The sequence below is a fragment of the Procambarus clarkii genome, chromosome 45 (genome assembly GCF_040958095.1).
Source record: "Procambarus clarkii isolate CNS0578487 chromosome 45, FALCON_Pclarkii_2.0, whole genome shotgun sequence".
Lineage (NCBI taxonomy): Eukaryota > Metazoa > Arthropoda > Malacostraca > Decapoda > Cambaridae > Procambarus > Procambarus clarkii.
The window spans coordinates 10,525,444-10,545,724 of NC_091194.1; the positions used below are offsets into that span (position 1 = coordinate 10,525,444).

The 20,281-nt window shown below is 44.5% G+C and overlaps 1 protein-coding gene across 4 annotated transcripts in view; it reads left to right on the forward strand.

Moving 5' to 3' along the window:
- Positions 1-20,281, forward strand: part of Mad (Mothers against dpp) — a 179,057-nt gene that overhangs the window by 60,183 nt on the left and 98,593 nt on the right. For 2 of the 4 annotated variants that reach the window (XM_045761563.2, XM_069301401.1), the window contains exon 2: positions 18,006-18,553. In XM_045761563.2, coding sequence (XP_045617519.1) covers positions 18,323-18,553 — 231 coding nt within the window. In that variant the 5' untranslated portion in view covers positions 18,006-18,322. Of the gene's footprint in view, positions 1-17,020; positions 18,554-20,281 lie in introns of all 4 variants that reach the window. The other 2 variants (XM_045761564.2, XM_045761562.2) reach the window with 1 other exon arrangement.

Sequence of the window (20,281 nt, forward strand, 5' to 3'; positions counted from 1 at the left end):
GTAGTGGGTAGTGGTAGAAGGGTGTAGTGGGTAGTGGTAGAAGGGTGTAGTGGGTAGTGGTAGAAGGGTGTAGTGGGTAGTGGTAGAAGGGTGTAGTGGGTAGTGGTAGAAGGGTGTAGTGGGTAGTGGTAGAAGGGTGTAGTGGGTAGTGGTAGAAGGGTGTAGTGGGTAGTGGTAGAAGGGTGTAGTGGGTAGTGGTAGAAGGCTGTAGTGGGTAGTGGTAGAAGGCTGTAGTGGGTAGTGGTAGAAGGCTGTAGTGGGTAGTGGTAGAAGGGTGTAGTGGGTAGTGATAGAAGGGTCTAGAGGGTAGTGGTAGAAGGGTGTAGTGGGTAGTGATAGAAGGGTCTAGAGGGTAGTGATAGAAGGGTCTAGAGGGTAGTGGTAGAAGGCTGTAGTGGGTAGTGGTAGAAGGCTGTAGTGGGTAGTGGTAGAAGGCTGTAGTGGGTAGTGGTAGAAGGGTGTAGTGGGTAGTGATAGAAGGGTCTAGAGGGTAGTGATAGAAGGGTCTAGAGGGTAGTGGTAGAAGGCTGTAGTGGGTAGTGGTAGAAGGCTGTAGTGGGTAGTGGTAGAAGGCTGTAGTGGGTAGTGGTAGAAGGGTGTAGTGGGTAGTGATAGAAGGGTCTAGAGGGTAGTGGTAGAAGGGTGTAGTGGGTAGTGGTAGAAGGGTCTAGAGGGTAGTGATAGAAGGGTCTAGAGGGTAGTGGTAGAAGGGTGTAGTGGGTAGTGGTAGAAGGGTCTAGAGGGTAGTGATAGAAGGGTCTAGAGGGTAGTGGTAGAAGGGTCTAGAGGGTAGTGATAGAAGGGTCTAGAGGGTAGTTGTGATAGGCAGTTGTTACCTTGCCTTGGTTTCGAGGATCATCCCCCCACCTCCACCCCCCCCCCCTCTAGCCAGATCTCCTGTGGTAGTGGTCTGATCAACCAGATGCGGCTGTGCACGCAGCCTGACGTTATGTGAAGCACAGCTTAGTTGATCAGGTATCCTTTAGAGGCGTTTTTTTAAGTGCTCTCTTGAACACCAAGAGGGAGAGAGTTTTGTTCCTTTGATATTGATAAGAGTTTACACTCAAGCATATCTATTACACCTGTGCTTTTCAACGGTGCTATTTTTTGCACTTCCTGCCATGCCTCTTGGTCTCGTGTGATGTGATTCCCGTGTGCACATTTGTAATCAATCAGGTTAACATTTCCAAGTATAAATTATTATGTATCTATCCCGCCTTCGCTCTAAGGAATACATATTTGACATTTTTAAGCGGTCCCCAATAATGTAGATGTTTTAGTGAGTGGATTCGGGAAGTAAAGGCTCTTTGTGAGAGCCGGTCGGCCGAGCGGACAGCACGCTGGACTTGTGATCCTGTGGTCCCGGGGTCGATCCCGGGCGCCGGCGAGAAAGAATGGGCAGAGTTTCTTTCACCCTATGCCCCTGTTACCTAGCAGTAAATAGGTACCTGGGTGTTAGTCAGCTGTCACGGGCTGCTTCCTGGTCGAGGACCGGGCCGCGGGGACACTAAAAGCCCCGAAATCATCTCAAGATAACCTCAAGAAGATTGTGTGTTGTTCTTCCATGCTTATTAATGTGACGTCATGGTTTATTAGTTCCCAGTTAATGTGGTAATTATTTCAAATGAATTTGCTGAATTCTACTCTAGGATTTGGGAGTAGAGGCGCAGATCTGTAGCCAATGCTTGACTGAACTTTAATTAGGCTGAGATCTGAGTAACAGGTATTTGTAATCATTACATAATGTGCCTGATCAATTCATCGTTATTTGTGAAAATAATGTCTACAGTAGTGTGAGGTTTGTGAGGTTTTCTAAGCCGTATTCTGTTTTCATAAGTTGGTCTTTAAACTGCTGAGGATTTGCCTCTGGTGATTTATGGACACGTCCAGGTTCACGAAGCAGTTACGCAAGTACTTACGAACGTGTACATCTTTCCTCGATCTTTGACGGCTTTGGTTACATTTATTAAACAGTTTACAAGCAAGACAACTTTCAAATCAACTGTTGTTATTGTTATAAACAGCCTTCTGGTGTTCGGAGCTCATTAACTGTTTAATATTTGTAAATAAAGCCGCCAAAGATTGATAAAAGATGTACAGGTTCGTAAGTGCTTGCGTAACTGCTTCGCGAATCTGGCCCCTAAGACAGTAACCACAGTTATAATCTCTATTTTGATTATCAGCACTTCCACCAAATCATTCGCAGTGTTTAGCAGCTCAGTACAGATGAGTGTATCTTTGATGTACAGGCTGACCACGCCCTGTAGCTTGTGTTTCCTGTCACATCTTAAAACATTGTACTCCGAAATTCATATTTCAATATTGTGACGGGTCTTGACCCCCCAACTAGGTATTCCGACAAAATCGTCAATTTTCCACTCTGGCGTACTCTGCCTTAAGAGGAGTCGATGTCCCTCTAGTTACGGGGTATTCATGCCCGTGCCAACTCTTGGGTGGCTTCATCTTTATCAATCATCAATCATCTGTCCCTCTAGAGGGGAGACATCTCCTGTCACGCAGGGTGCAGTCGCACCTCCACAGATCTCCACAGATGGCTCAAAAGGGCCACCACTTACGGGCTATTCATGCCCGTGCCACCTTTTGGGTGGCTCAATCTTCATCCATCATCAATCCCTCTAGAGGGACATCGCTAGAGGGATTGGTGAACAGTGATTGGCACCTCCACTCCTCAGGTGCCACTCACTGTTCACCTGGGGAGCACCTCAGTTGAACTGCGGAGCAGGGATCCCACCAAACCCAATTAGCGTATCCAGACTAATACACTACCACGTACTGGTCCGCCGCCTCACACGTAGCTTCGTCGCGTGAATGCTTCTCCCGTATAAGTGGTTGTTGAACTGCACCGGACCAGGACTGCTACCAAATATTCTCCACACAGCTTCACCGTCATGCATGGTCCGCGGGTTCAATCTCAACCCCACCCCCCCAATCCCCTCCCCAGCGCCGCCTCTCAAAGCGACCTAGGAGCGTCGTCGTCACCGAGCCTTAGGTGCCATTTTTCCACCATCCAGCTCTCTACCTCATACTCCCTAGGGAGTCGACAGGCCTCCCTCTTCGTCAGCACATGGTAGCTGATAGAATTTACACTTTCTGGAGGCCTTTACCTCTCCAGAACGGGTATAATCGCTTGAGCGCACCTCCGCTCAGTTATTGATAATCACTGCATTATGTGCCTGATCAATTCATCGTTATTTGTGAAAATAAGGTTCCCTTGTTAGTGACTCAGGTCCCGCCTTCCTCTGCAGGGGCGCCTGACGTCATACTACGTCACGCCCGGGGTGCGACGCCATTGGTCAACCTGGCCAAGCCCCCGCTGCCGACCAATCACGCCACACCTGACGCTGTGTCCAGCATGCACTGGGGGGTTCACCTTCGAGCGGGAAAGCTCTCCTTTCTCGCGAGCTGCTTCGCCATATTTGATGATGGAGTCGTGTCCCAGCCTCACCCCAGTTAAACTTAAAATAGATATTTCTTCTAACTCCAGCACTTTGTTTCCTTTTAAGTGTCACAAAATGAACAAAAACTTCTCCGAGATATATACAGATAGGGAAACATGACTCTTATATGTGGGAATAGGGAATACAGGCTGAACCCCGTAACACTATCATAGCAGTTCTTTGTTTGAGTTTCTGTTAAGGCAGCAATCACTGCATTTGCCTCGTTTAGAAGGCCAGCTTTAAAATGGACTTTGTTTGATTTGCGAGTTTTTATACCCTGAATGTTAGCAAATACCAATGATGTTATCGTATTCGTGGAAGTACTAACTGTTAATATCTGAGGCTCTGGTAGGGGTGCCACTGTGTTTATGTCCTCTAACATTTGACTGAGTGGTCCTCTAACATTTGACGGAGTGGTCCTCTAACATTTGACGGAGTGGTCCTCTAACATTTGACGGAGTGGTCCTCTAACATTTGACGGAGTGGTCCTCTAACATTTGACGGAGTGGTCCTCTAACATTTGACGGAGTGGTCCTCTAACATTTGACTGAGTGGTCCTCTAACATTTGACTGAGTGGTCCTCTAACATTTGACGGAGTCGGTGGTAGAGTCTGGACATTTTTAGCCGTTCTTCTCCTCCTCTAGCTAAAAAAAAAAAAAAACCTGGTATGCATAGTTGTAGCTGTTTTCATAGTGGCATTCTTTTGATTTTTATTTGCCTGGTTCCCTTTATATGAAAAGCTGGGCAGTCTGTGTTAAGGTATTCTTTCTTATTTAATGAACTCTTACAAAGTTATGGGTGGAAAAATTTACAGCTTCTGAAACATTTGAGTCTGTACTAATAATATTTCTACATTTTATTGGGTGATTACATTTGCATGTTCTATTTGTTCTTCCGATATCCCATATTTACTTATAATATCGGCAGTTTTGGGGGGTCTTGTTTTGTTTGTTTCTCTTGGCCCAACCCTGTTGAGCCCGACTCGGTTAAGCTCAACACTATTGAGTCTGTTTCTACCTGGGTGTCAGGTATAATTTGTTTGCAAGACAGGTGGGTGGTTGGTGGTAGGTTGATTGATTGATTGATGAAGATTAAGCCACCCAAAAGGTGGCACGGGCATGAATAGCCCGTAAGTAGTGGCCCTTTTGAGCCATTACCAGTATCAAGAGCTGATACTGGAGATCTGTGGAGGTGCGACTGTACCCTGCGTGACGGGAGATGTCTCCCGTGGTGGTAGGCAGATGGGTGGTGATAGTAGGCAGGTAGGTGGTGGTAGGAAGGTGGGCTAGTTTAAGAGGTTGATGCAGCAAAGTGGGTGAATCATATTGTTTGTGTTTGTAAGAGGTGGAGGTGACTCAGGTATTGCAACAGGTTCTTCCTCTCCATCATAGAGATCTCCATTCACCTCTGGCCAGAATCTTACACCCCTCCCTTCCCTCCCATCCCTCCCTTCCCTCCTATCCCTTCCTTCCCTTATTAGGTGCAGGATCGTTAAATTCTTAATGCCGACAGCTTTACAAATAAAAGCCATGGGATCAGAAAAGAGAGATGATTCGAGAGATGATGAAAAGAGATGATTTGAGAGATGATGAAATGCCTCATGATTTGATTTCAGCTCTTGAATTACCAGTACCAACACTTGGGACTCGGAAGTCCATACCGCCGAAAGATACTTGGAGATCCAGAAAGCTTTCATCAAAGTGCAACAGGGAAGATGCTTCAGAAAACTCGAGATTACAATCGAGGGTCAAGGATAGGCTTATAGACCAAACGAGCGGTACTGACCTAAATATTTTCAGACCGAATGAATATAAGAATAAATGAAAGTATAAAAGGTCTCTTGGTGCATAAGCTCGACATGCAAACTCGTTTGTGTGTAACGAAGCACTCGCGAATTTGCACTTGGATTGTTGTACAAACACTTGCAACAATCCACCGCTCCCACGTCTGCTGGGTGAGTAGGGAGTCTCTGGGTATCAGTGCTGGACATTGTCATCACTTCTCAAATTTCAATATTGAAAAACAACAACTTTGGTGTCATGATTAGCGGGACATTTAAGCCAAGAAATTAGTCTTACCAGACACAGCCCCGCTCCAGGGAAGTCCACTACGGGCTCACCATAGCCCGTGCTACTTGAAACTTGTTCCGAGTCGCTGAATCTATAACAACAATAATAGTCTTATGGATAACTTTTTGGAACGATGCAATTGAATTGTCCTTTACCTTCTGGATCACTGCTGGTGCATGCATTACCCCGGCTGATCCGGGACGCCAGTTCGATTCCATTGCACTGATCCAGAGACTTAGATATATCACACTATTGGGATTTCATTGTGAGGTTATCTTCTTCTTGAGGTTATCTTGAGATGATTTCGGGGCTTTTTAGTGTCCCCGCGGCCCGGTCCTCGACCAGGCCTCCACCCCCAGGAAGCAGCCCGTGACAGCTGATTAACACTCAGGTACCTATTTTACTGCTAGGTAACAGGGGCATAGGGTGAAAGAAACTCTGCCCATTGTTTCTCGCCGGCGCCTGGGATCGAACCCAGGACCACAGGATCACAAGTCCAGCGTGCTGTCCGCTCGACCGACCGGCTCCACAAATGAATTGGTGAATGAATAGCCAAAATTACTCATTATAAGAGTTAGTCATTCGTTTTGGGTAAAGAGTAACTAATGTTATCTCAGGTTTATCTTACCCCCTTGTTAGCCCCCCCCCCACTTAACTTTAGTTCAGTTTTAGGCCACCATACTGTAGAGCGACCATGTTCCGTAGAGTGACCACGTTCCGTAGAGCGACCACGTTCCGTAGAGCGACCACGTTCCGTAGAGCGACCACGTTCCGTACAGCGACCACGTTCCGTAGAGCGACCACGTTCCGTAGAGCGACCACGTTCCGTAAAAAGCGTACATACAATGATGATCAAGTGAGTTTCCAATGTACAGTATATGAATTGGACGTTTCGATTTATCTACTAATTGACGTCAAAATCCCCAATATACAGAATATGATGCATTATAAACCTGTCTTCGTAATAGAGCGTCGCATTTTTGACGTATACTCAACCTAAGGCCAAAAATTGTCGTACTAGAAAATGGTGAGCGGCTCGCGAAATTGACACACTGACCCGTTTTCTGTTTTGGGTCCTCTGGTAGGTTAGGTTAAGAGCACATTAGTACCAGAGTTTCTTGACGTTGGCACGGGAGACATCTTCCGTCACGTAATGTTCAGTCGCACCTCCACAGATCTCCAGTATCAGCTCTTGATACTGGTAATGGCTCAAAAGGGCCACCACTTACGGGCTATTCATGCCCGTGCCACCTTTTGGGTGGCTTAATCTTCATCAATCAATCAATCAATCATTGACGTTGGGAACTGTTTAGGAGGACGGTGTACTGCTAGTATACCCGCCACACGGTATACTCCGGTAAACTTGATGTAGTTCCTTCCCATCTGCAGTCTTACGTGTGTGTTCCTTCTTGGTAATCATATTTGGGTTTCTCTTCGCGTGTAACTAATTTTAGCTTGTGGCAGGCTGCTTCAAGCGTGTTTACACCGTTTTTAATTTTGTAAACAGAGATTCCTTGTATTCTAGAATGCTATCAGCATATATAATGATGGAGAATCTTGTAGGATCTGGGGCTATTATGATCATTAAGACATTCAGTAAAACCAGTATAAAGACTCCCTCCTTGAAGGAGTTCTAATTTTAGCTTCTTATTTTGTTGGGCCATTCTTCGTGTGCACTTGCTGACCTCCCTTTCCTTAACTATCTTACACCAGGAATATACCAGATTAATGATCGATGAAGATTAAGCCACCCAAAAGGTGGCACGGGCATGAATAGCCCGTAAGTGGTGGCTCTTATGAGCCATTACCAGTATCAAGAGCTGATACTGGAGATCTGTGGAGGTGCGACTGCACCCTGCGTGACGGGAGATGTCTCCCGTGAGGCCAATATGCCAGTTTGATGCCCTTTTATTGACTGTCCACTAGTCTGTCTCTTGCCCAACCACTTGGGATGGACGGTAGAGCGACGGTCTAGCTTCATGCAGGTCAGTGTTCAATCCCCCGACCGTCCAAGTGGTTGGCCACCATTCCTTCCCAGCCCCGTCCCATCCCAAATCCTTATCCTGACCCCTTCCAAGTGCTATGTAGTCGCAGTGGCTTGGCGTTTTCCCTGATAATTCCTTCCTAGTCTGTCTCTTGTTGGACAAGGTCTTGGAAAACCTACCGGTGTAGAGAAACACTTAATGTTGATACCATGAACAAATCCACAAGGGCCGTGACGAGGATTCGAACCTGCGTCCGGGAGCATCCCAGACGCTGCCTTAATCGACTGAGCTTTTGTTCTTTTGTTCATTTGATGCATCACGTTATTGTGATTTGTCTGTGTGTAGTGTGTTGATACCGTTCCTGAGCACTTTGAACCCATTGATGTTTGCAGGCGATGAGTCACAATAACGTGGCTGAAGTATGTTGACCAGACCACACACTAGAAATTGAAGGGACGACGACGTTTCGGTCCGTCCTGGACCATTCTCAAGTCGATGAGAATGGTCCAGGACGGACCGAAACGTCGTCGTCCCTTCAATTTCTAGTGTGTGGTCTGGTCACCATTGATGTTTGTTCTTGGCTTCAGCAGTATTTGGTCCTCTGGAAATTGAAGCTTTCTGAGGGGTAAGTTATCGTAGCCCACGAGGCAAGGTGAGCGCTGAGTAGCTCTTGGACCCCGGCAATCTCCCTCGTGAGCCTTTGGTCATAAGTCTCCGGGGTGTAGTGGTAAGACACTCGCCTAGCGTTCCACGAGCGCTATGTCATGGGTTCGTATCCTGGCCGGGCAGGATTTACTGGGCGCAATTCCTTAATTGTAGCCGCTGTTTAACGCAACAGTAAAATGTGTACTTGGATGAAAAAACGATTCTTCGCGGCAGGGATCGTATTCCAGGGACCTGCCCGAAACGCTACGCGTACTAGTGGCTGTACAAGAATGTAACAACTCTTGTATATATCTCAAAAAAAAAAAAAAAAAAAAAAATAGTGCTCGGCGACTCGCTGCGGTGTTTCAACAATAGGCTTTTATTGGAAATAGAGATAGAGATAGCTCTATAGAAATAGAGCTGCCTCGTGTGGTCCATTGTGCCTTCTGCACTTAATTATATTCTTATGTTTACACTGCAGGCTTACTCGAGCAGCAGTATGGAGATGCAACAGTTGAGGAATTCACAGGGTTTCTGGAGCTGTTGTTCTCCTCGAGCCCGGCCTGAGGCCAGGCTTGATTTGTGATAACTTGGTCCACCAGGCTGTTGCTTGGAGCGGCCCACATGCCCACATATCCACCACAGCCCGGTTAGTTCGGCACTTCTTGCAAAGACTTATTTAAGTGCATCTTGAAGACATCCAGCTTTGTTCCGGCAATATTTCTGTTTCTTTACATTCTAAATTCTATCTAATAATATACATATACATGTATATGTATAACTGTGTGTGTATATATATAATGTATATATGTATATCATTAATAATTGTGTAACTAGCGTCAAAAGATTATTTTCTTGGCTAAATGAACTAGAGGGTTTAGTTCCAGAACTGATTATGTGCCTCTGTAATCCTTTACACCACCGCCCATGGGATGGGTATGGGGTGCATAATTAAGAAAGAAACTGAATTGAAGACACAACACGAAACAATGGGTATAAGTTGGATAAGTTTAGAGTTAGGAAAGACCTGGGTAAATACTGGTTCTGTTACAGGGTTGATGATTTGTGGAACCAATTACCGCGTAACGTGGTGGAGGTGGGGTTCTCTTGATTGTTTCAAGCGTGGGTTGGACTTATATATGAGTGGGATTGGGTGGTTATAGCCCCTTGAGGGACCTGAAGTAGATGAGAGCAGAAATAGCCCAAACTGTTCGTATAGTTTTGAGATGTATTATCTCAATAAACTTGCTTTTGAAGTAATTCCTGGAAACATACACGTAAGAACATAAGAACATAAGAACAAAGGTAACTGCAGAAGGCCTATTGGCCCATACGAGGCAGCTCCTATTCTATAACCACCCAATCCCACTCATATACTTGTCCAACCCGTGCTTGAAACAATCGAGGGACCCCACCTCCACAATGTTACGCGGCAATTGGTTCCACAAATCAACAACCCTGTTACTGAACCAGTATTTACCCAAGTCTTTCCTAAATCTAAACTTATCCAATTTATATCCATTGTTTCGTGTTCTGTCCTGTGTTGATACTTTTAATACCCTATTAATATCCCCCCGGTTATGTCCATTCATCCACTTGTAAACCTCTATCATGTCACCCCTAACTCTTCGCCTTTCCAGTGAATGCAACTTAAGCTTTGTTAATCTTTCTTCATATGAAAGATTTCTAATTTGGGGAATTAACTTAGTCATCCTACGCTGGACACGTTCAAGTGAATTTATATCCATTCTATAATATGGCGACCAAAACTGAACTGCATAATCTAAATGGGGCCTAACTAGAGCAAGATATAGCTTGAGAACCACACCAGGTGTCTTGTTACTAACGCTGCGATTAATAAATCCAAGTGTCCGATTTGCCTTATTACGAACATTTATGCATTGATCCTTTTGTTTTAAATTCTTACTAATCATAACTCCCAGATCCCTTTCGCAATCCGACTTCGCAATCACAACACCATCTAGCTCGTATCTTGTAACTCTATCATCATTACCTAACCTCAGAACTTTACATTTATCAGCATTAAACTGCATCTGCCAATCCTTTGACCATTTCAAAACCCTATCTAGATCAACTTGAAGTGATAGTGAGTCCTCCTCCGAATTAATTTCCCTACCGATTTTCGTATCATCGGCAAATTTGCAAATGTTGCTACTCAAACCTGAATCTAAATCATTTATATAAATTATAAACAACAGAGGTCCCAGGACAGAGCCTTGAGGCACTCCACTTACAACATTTTCCCACTCTGACTTGATTCCATTTATACTAACTCTCTGTTTCCTTTGGTATAGCCATGCCCTAATCCAGCTTAATACAGCACCCCCAATACCATGAGACTCTATTTTTTTAATCAGTCTTTCATGTGGCACTGTATCAAAAGCTTTGCTAAAGTCAAGGTATACAACATCGCAATCCTTACCACTATCAACTGCCTCAACAATGCTAGAATAAAAAGATAACAAATTTGTTAAACATGAACGGCCATTTATAAAACCATGTTGCGACTCAATTATTAATTTATGTTTTTCAAGATGAAGACGAATTTTATTTGCTATTATAGATTCGAGTAACTTTCCCACAATAGACGTTAGGCTAATTGGTCGATAGTTAGACGCAAGTGATCTATCTCCTTTCTTAAAAACTGGTATCACATTAGCAACTTTCCAAAACTCTGGCACTCTGCCTGACTCTATTGATTTATTAAATATGGTTGACAGTGGGTCACAAAGCTCCTCTTTGCATTCTTTAAGCACCCTAGCAAACACTTCATCCGGCCCTGGGGATTTGTTTGGTTTGAGTTTTACTATTTGTTTAAGAACATCCTCCCTGGTAACTGCTAAACTCGTCAACCTGTCCTCGTCCCCACCCACATAGACTTGTTCGGCTGAAGGCATATTGTTAAGTTCCTCTTTAGTAAATACAGATACAAAATATTTATTAAAAATACTACTCATCTCTTCATCACTATCTGTTATTTGACCTGTCTCAGTTTTTAATGGACCTATCCTTTCCCTAGTCTTAGTACGATATAACTGGAAAAACCCTTTAGGATTTGTCTTTGCTTGCCCTGCTATGCGAACTTCATAGTTTCTTTTTGCTTTCCTTATCTCTTTTTTAACATTTCTAACAAGTTGTACGAATTCCTGTTCTAAAGTGACCTCCCCATTTTTAATCCTTTTGTACCAAGCTCTCTTTTTACCTATAATTTTCTTCAAATTCTTTGTTATCCACTTTGGGTCATTAGTATACGATCTATTCAATTTGTATGGTATACTACGTTCCTGTGCTTTGTTTAGAATATTCTTAAATAAGTTATATATTGAATCCACATCGAAATCCCCATTTAAGTCACCTATCGCTGGGTTCATGTCTCGCTCCAAGACCGGCCCACACCCCATACCCAAGCCTTTCCAATCAATTTGACCCAAAAAATTTCTTAGGCTATTAAAATCAGCTTTTCGAAAATCTGGCACTTTAACAGAATTTTCTCCTACTGGTCTATTCCATTCTATGCTAAATCTGATTTCTTTGTGATCACTGCTCCCTAGCTCACTCCCTATTTCGATGTCATTAATTTGCGTTTCCCTGTTAGTTAACACTAAATCTAAAATATTATTTTCCCGTGTTGGTTCCTTAATGTGTTGCGTAAGAAAGCAATCGTCAATTAATTCTAGAAAATCTTCTGCTTCACTATTCCCTGTTTTGTTCAACCAGTTTATTCCGCTAAAATTAAAGTCACCCATGACATAAATACTGTTAGATCTAGATGCTCTAGATATTTCATCCCATAGATGCTTTGCTTCCATTCTGTCTAAATTTGGTGGCCTATATATTACTCCTATTATAATATTATTAGCTTTTTCGTTTAATTCAATCCAAATAGTTTCTGTGTGTGGCTCTGTTTTGATTCCCTCTTTGAGACTACATTTCAAATTGTCCCTAACATATATGGCTACTCCACCTCCTCGTCTAATATATCTATCTGTGTGAAATAGTTTAAATCCATATATTTGATATTCAGCTAATAGTTCTCTATTTTCTACATTCATCCACGTTTCGGTAAGTGCAATAATATCTATTTAACCGTTTAACGTTAACCACAATAGATATCAGCTGCGAGCAGCTGCGTCCAACAGCCTGGTTGATCAGTCCAGCAACCAGGAGGCCTGGTCGACGACCGGGCCGCGGGGACGCTAAGCCCCGGAAGCACCTCAAGGTAACCTCAAGGTAGGACACTGTGGTTAATGTGTCCCTTTTTCCCTTAACCTCCCCTTTTCTTTATAAGGTAAGAATTAAGAATTGCGTGCCTATATTTTAGCCCCTCAGGAGCGTTCCTTGGGCCACCACTCCATCCTCTCGACTAATAGGTCGCCTTTTGTACGTTATGGCAACCAACGTTACAAATACAGGTCTATGAAAAGTAACGGCTCACAGATCTGCGTTATCTATGCGTCGGACTCAATAGGATAAGTGGGTTGGTTAGGTTCGTACGTTTCTGCTTAGGAGGTTTAATTTTTTATTGAGTGGCAAATCAAGAGCGACCGAGCTGGATCAACAGCCCAGGGGCCAGATTCTCGAAGCAGTTACGCAAGCACTTACGAACCTGTACATCTTTTCTCAATCTTTGGCGGCTTTGTTTACAATTATTAAACAGTTAATGAGCTTCGAAGCACCAGGAGGCTGTTTATAACAATAACAAGATCATTGGGAAGTTTTCATGCTTGTAAACGGTTTAATAAATGTAACCAAAGTCGTCAAAGATTGAGGAAAGATGTACACGTTCGTAAGTACTTGCGTAACTGCTTCGTGGATCTGGCCCGTTTCCCAAGCAGTAAAGTTAGAGGTCCGGAGTGTGTGGCGGTAATATTTTTCAAGTAATGAAAGGGCTTATTTAGTTATAGTCTTCATGGATATACTTTAATATTTGTGTTTAACTAGGTTCTTCTCCTCTGCCTGCCCGTTAACACTGCCTGCCGCAGCTAAACTGTGGGACTGAGCGCAGTGTGAGCAAGGCGTCTTGTATTTTTCTATTGTAACCTCAGGTGTCAAGATAAACTAGGCCTTGTCTGCAATTTCCGTGAACACACACACACACACACACACACACACACACGCACACACACACACACACACACACACACACACACACACACACACACACACACACACACACACACACACACACACACACACACACACACACACACACAATTAAACGGGAATTAAACCTCACTTCGCTGGAAGACAGAAGAGTTAGGGGGGACATGATCACCACATTCAAGATTCTGAAGGGGATTGATAGGGTAGATAAAGACAGTCTATTTAACACAAGGGGACACAGGTGGAAACTGAGTGCCCAAATGAGCCACAGAGATATTAGAAAGAACTTTTTTAGTGTCAGAGTGGTTGACAAATGGAATGCATTAGGGGGTGATGTGGTGGAGGCTCACTCCATACACAGTTTCAAGTGTAGATATGACAGAGCCCGATAGGCTCAGGAATCTGTACACCTGTTGATTGACGGTTGAGAGGCGGGACCAAAGAGCCAGAGCTCAACCCCCGCAAACACAACTAGGTGAGTACACACACACACACACACACACACACACACACACTCACTCACTCACTCACTCACTCACTCACTCACTCACTCACTCACTCACTCACTCACTCACTCACTCACACTCTTTTTTTTTCTCCCCCCCCCATAGCCCAAGGTAAGACTTTACTAGTTTTCCCTGGAACACAACCTGCCAATCAGCTTTACTCTCGGGTTTCCAATTACTACTGGGCGAACAGGGGCTAGCAGTTATGGATTGGCTCCCAGTCAGTCATTCTCGGTTCTGTCACGAAGCGACTGTATCTCTGTGTGTGTATTCACCTAGTTTGTGTGTGTGTGTGTGTGTTTGTGCGGGTATACTACACATATTTGTGCTTGCGGGGGTTGAGCTATGGCTCTTTGGTCCCGCCTCTCAACTATCAATCAACTGGTGTACAGATTCCTGAGCTTACTGGGCTGTGTAATTACCTAAGTGTAGTTACAGGATGAGAGCTACGCTCGTGGTGTCCCGTCTTCCCAGCACTCTTTTTCATATAACGCTTTGAAACTACTGACGGTGTGTGTGTGTGTGTGAGTGTGAGTGCGTGCATGCGTGTGTGCGTGCTTGCCTCCACCAGGGGGTCGTTCCTCCGGCCTGTACTCTGCCCTCTCTAATCTATCCGCCTGACTACGTAATGACTGGTACCCCTTCCTCCCCCCTCTCTCTCTCTCCCTCCCTCCCGCATCCAGCTCCCCTGTCCCATCCCGCTATTCTCTCTCTCCCTCTCATAAAGGGAGAGAGAATAAGAACAGTATTCAGAACTTATGTTCTTAATAAGAACAGAACTTATGTTCCTCACATAAGAACGGTACACAATTTAGTGCCCTCGGGACCTTATAGGGTCAAGTTCAAGTAAGTTTATTGAGAAAAGAAAATACATCTCAAAAGGATAGAGTAGCTTAGGCTATTTCTATCCCTCGTCTATATAAGGTCCCCTCTAGGGGCTCTCATACCCATACAGTACAGAATTATTAATTATCTTCTATATTTCATATTCCAATGGTAATCATATTGACTGTGAGGTCTTTTATTAATTAATTTAATTATGCTGCGCCCTGACATTTCTTGTGCTGGTAATGGCAGAGTTGGAGAAGGTACAAAAATGAAGCCATGAGAATAATCCCAAGATTATTCTCACGACCCAAGAAATACTATTGCCGAGATAATGATGATATGATTGAACTTACAGAGTATTGGGGATATAATTTCAAGAGATAAATGAAGCTTCGGCGATTAGAGAAATGAGAGGCGAGGGAGGTAATGACTTTACCCCCCTCACTTCTAAATGGGTGTCCTGGTCTAGGTGTGGAAGATACTTTGTTGACCAATTCACACACACTGGGAAATGATGGGATGACGACGTTTCGGTCCGTCCTGGACCATTCTCAAATCGATTGTGAGAATTCACAATCGACTTCAGAATGGTCCAGGACGGACCGACTGGGATGCTCCCGGACGCAGGTTCGAATCCTCGTCACGGCCCTAGTGGATTTGTTCGACCGATACGTCGTTGTCCCTTCATTTTCTAGTGTGTGGATTGGTCAACATGCTTCAGCCACGTTATTGTGACTCGCCGCCTGCATGTGGAAGGTACTGTTTTAAGTCCTTCCGTAATTCTTCGAGTGACGTCCAAGACCTGACACAATTATCTACTCCCCTAAGTCATCAATGTAAACGAACCTGACCTGACCTGACCTTACCTGACCTTACCTGAGCTAGCCTGATGTAACCCAACCTCGTCTAATTTGACCTAACCTCACCAAACCTAGTATTTACCTGACGCAAATAGAGATAAAATGTGTTAAGACTTGTATAATGTGTGTGTGTGTGTGTAATTACCTAAGTGTAATTACCTAAGTGTAGTTACAGGATGAGAGCTACGCTCGTGGTGTCCCGTCTTCCCAGCACTCTTTGTCATATAACGCTTTGAAACTACATAAAAAATGAACCCGAGGCTAGCAAGCAGGGACCACTGTATTCACACTCTTGTTCTCCAATCTGTAATTTCATTCATTAGTTTTGTCTATATATATTTTTGTGTAGTTTAGGATTACATCGAGGTCCTCCTTAAGTCGAACTACTGACCCTTCCCAAGATGCTACTCAATAATAGTTGCCTAACTCCCGGGGTATCTATATACCGGGGTGTGTGTGTGTGTGTGTGTGTGTGTGTGTGTGTGTGTGTGTGTGTGTGTGTGTGTGTGTGTGTGTGTGCGTTAATCTCACTGTGTTGAGGTGCGTCAGATTTGAAGTTGTTTTACCCTAACCAGCGCCAGGATTCATGAAGCGTTCACACGACCCCTCACGAAATCTGTCCATCTTATCCTAATCATGGTGGCTTTGTTTACATTTATTAAACAATCTATGAGCTCCGAAGCACTGCGAGGTTTGTCTATAACAATAACAACTACGGTTGTGAAATTTCGAAGCTCGTAAACTGTTTTTTTATCACTGTAAACAAAGCGGCCATGATTAGAGGAAGATGCACAGGTGTCGTCAGTGGTAAGACCAATGTGGACAACCTACCGAGGTTAATGCTCATTAATCCGAGGAGGCAGTGCTGCTAACCTCATTAACGTATCCTGTAATTAACAGGTAGTCGAGAGGTAGCATTAAAGTGTGAGGACAGTTAAAATACGTTTATCGAGACAATCAAATACATCTCAAAGGTCAGATCAGTGGCGTTATTAAGCGCGCACCTTAATACCTTCTTCACCAAGCCTTAAGGCACTCCAGGAGTCCTATTGGAAGATACAAGGCCTTGAGAAATTGGCTGATAATTTAAGCAATTATTTTCTCTCCCGTGGGTGATTGTTTTTGTGGGATTGTGATTAGTTGCGCTAATGAGTATAAAGGAATTGGCATTGTGTAACCCAAGTGGAGGAATGCGAGGCGTGCGGTTATGAGGGGGGTTGGTGCGGAGGTGCAGGACGGGTGGGTCTCCCGTGGTGGTATAGTGGAGGAGACGATCGTATCGACAGTGGCAGTGGTGTCCTTGTGGTCCCGAGTTACCAGTCATAAACTATGAGCGGGCATCACGTGATCAGAGAGTGAGAGTAGTAGTGTGTGTGTGTGTGTGTGTGTGTGTGTGTGTGTGTGTGTGTGTGTGTGTGTGTGTGTGTGTGTGTGTGTGTGTGTGTGTGTGTGTGTGTGTTTCCTGCCATGGCTGTCCTATCTGATGATGACTCTCGCTTGTAAGTGTGTTCTAATGTAGTTTCTTTTTTTTGTTCTCCTTGCAGATGACTAGCGATAGGAAGATAGGAGGAGCCCCGAGCGTGTGGCCCCGCTAAGTGGACCTCTGGTGACGGAGTTGAAGGTGGCCGCAGCGTGGCGGCGGCAGCAGCAGCAGCTCAGTGTGTTTGGAGACGCTGCACCATCCGGGTGTGTGTGTGTGTGGGTGCGTGTGTGTTGGTGTCAGGTGTAGGCCGGGGCGTGTGTCTCCCGTGTGCGCTAGTGTTGACGGGGCTAGCGGCCAGGTGTGTACACAGGTGGCCCAGCCTCCCACATCCCACCACCACCAGTATTCCCGCTACCCCCACACTGCCCACACTCTCTCAGCTACCCTGCCCACACCCTCCTGCACGCCCCCTCTCCCCCACACCGCTCGCGCGGACTCCTCCTCCACCTACAGTGGAGACATATTACAAAAAAAAGTGCGAGGGTTTGTCATAGTGGCAACTGAACGTTGAGGTCATTGTATTTAGTGAAGTGGGGGAGAGATAGCGAGGGAGGCGGCATGCACTCTGCCCAGTCAGGGTAGAGCAGCGGTCGAGCGCGCACGCCGCCCCGGACGTCACCACCACGCTCTTGCTCCGCCCTCTCGGTTTTTATTTAGGTTCTAAGTGTTCAAAAAGTCTCTAGGCCTACACGAGTGGGCTGTGAGCTGGCCTGTACCAGGAGGCCCTACGCGTGTGTGTGTGTGAACTGGCTGCAGGCCTACCCGCGTGGACTGTGACAAGTTTAATTGGACTTGTGTCCGATTGAAGAAAATTGTACTGACCGTGATTTAAAAGTATTTGTGTCGACCCATTCCAAGTTTGTAGTTGAGAGCTGCAGTGAACTAGAAAATGGTGCAATTGCGGTGTGTGATTTAGAGATTTGCAAAGAAGAACCTTTTTTAAATATGCTAGACGGTGCAGCGTTCAAGACGTGATCTGTTAGTGTCTTAAGTAGAGTAGTTATAAGTCATACACGATCGTTAATAATTGCAAACACACCCATTAGGTCTGTGAAACTCTGAAGTGCAAACAAGTTGAACGTGAACCATTATTAACACAAAACCAGCACAAATACCGTCCAATAAGTGCATATGGCGTAAGTCATTGGTGGTGTTTTATCAGGCGAAGATCTCGAGGAACCGCTTCCGTGGCCAACAGCGTCGCCACAACCACTCAACAACAGCGGCTCATCACACACTGACGCCATTGCTGCAGTCCTAATTCTGTGTCCAAGGGCCGTAGTGTGTATTTAAGGATTGAACAACTACCCCTAGGTCCTTGAAGCCTAGGTTAACGACACCCTCCCTACCCATCGTCACAAGAATGACTTCGCTCAACTCCCTGTTTTCGTTCACGTCGCCGGCGGTGAAGAAGCTGCTGGGGTGGAAGCAGGGCGACGAGGAGGAGAAGTGGGCCGAGAAGGCTGTCGACTCGCTGGTGAAGAAGCTGAAGAAGAAGAAGGGGGCCATCGAGGAGCTGGAGCGAGCCCTCTCCAGCCACGGCCAGCAGTCCAAGTGCGTCACCATTCCCAGAAGCCTCGATGGTCGTCTACAGGTAATGTGAAGGCTTTCTTGTTCTTTGGAAGTTGTCTCTTAAGGCTTTCTTGTTCTTTGGAAGTTGTCTCTTAAGGCTTTCTTGTTCTTTGGAAGTTGTCTCTTAAGGCTTTCTTGTTCTTTGGAAGTTGTCTCTTAAGGCTTTCTTGTTCTTTGGAAGTTGTCTCTTAAGGCTTTCTTGTTCTTTGGAAGTTGTCTCTTAAGGCTTTCTTGTTCTTTCGAAGTTGTCTCTTAAGGCTTTCTTGTTCTTTGGAAGTTGTCTCTTAAGGCTTTCTTGTTCTTTCGAAGTTGTCTCTTAAGGCTTTCTTGTTCTTTCGAAGTTGTCTCTTAAGGCTTTCTTGTTCTTTGGAAGTTGTCTCTTAAGGCTTTCTTGTTCTTTGGAAGTTGTCTCTTAAGGCTTTCTTGTTCTTTGGAAGTTGTCTCTTAAGGCTTTCTTGTTCTTTCGAAGTTGTCTCTTAAGGCTTTCTTGTTCTTTCGAAGTTGTCTCTTAAGGCTTTCTTGTTCTTTGGAAGTTGTCTCTTAAGGCTTTCTTGTTCTTTCGAAGTTGTCTCTTAAGGCTTTCTTGTTCTTTCGAAGTTGTCTCTTAAGGCTTTCTTGTTCTTTCGAAGTTGTCTCTTAAGACTTGGCTTCAACCAAAGCCAAGTCCAGCTTAAGGTGGGCTCATTTTCTAAGATATAATTTCACCATTTAAGTAGTTTGAGTTTTCAAGTTGAAACATGCACACTTGAAATCGTCTTATAAGGTGTATAAGTGAGAGTTTATTCTGAACATCAACAAATACATAAGACATCAGGAATAGACGTTTGACGTTGCTGAAGGATCTGTGTAATATATATATGTATATATATATATATATATATATATATATATATATATATATATATATATATATATATATATATATATATAATAATAATAATAATGTTTTGTAAGTGGTGGTAAGGTTTCCTCTTTGTTTAATCTTTCAAACATTTCGGAGATTTATTCTCTGACCCCTTGTCTCTTCTGACTGCTCTATGCTAATCCATACCTGTTTCTGGGAGAATCTTTCCCTGGGGATGGGTGGTCAGGTAGCAGTTGTCGGCCTCCACCCTCCCTCTGTTTCTCTTTCTCTGTCAGTTTGGTGTTGACAACGGCTTTGATTGGCCGAAACGTTCATCTCCATTTCCGATTTCTCTCTTTATTTTCCTACACACACACACACACACACACACACACACACACACACACACACACACACACACACACACACTCACTCACTATATATATATATATATATATATAATTAAATTAATGCAAATATAAAAAATTATTTCTGGCATAAATTGAAAATAGCCTAAATATATATTATAAATAAAAGTCTGAAACATAAAGATTCCCCCAAAAAAAGGCTTATGAATACACTCCCTGATTATAAGAGGATTTACCGACAGATTCCAACACTGTTTTATCCTAACAAATACCTGACCAGCTGCGGTGGCCCATCAGGATTACCGGTTGAAAGGATTAACAGATTGGTTGATCAGCGAGCGGGCTATGGCGTTATGCACGATGAGCAGCCATAACTGGTTAAGATGCCTTGCGGTGGTTCCGGGGGTAAGCGTCTTCGCGGCCCGGTCCCCGACCAGGCCTGATTGCTGGACTGGTCAACCAGGCTGTTGGACGCGGCTGCTCACAGCCTGACGTATGAATCACAGCCTGGTTAATCAGGTATCCTTTGGAGGTGCTT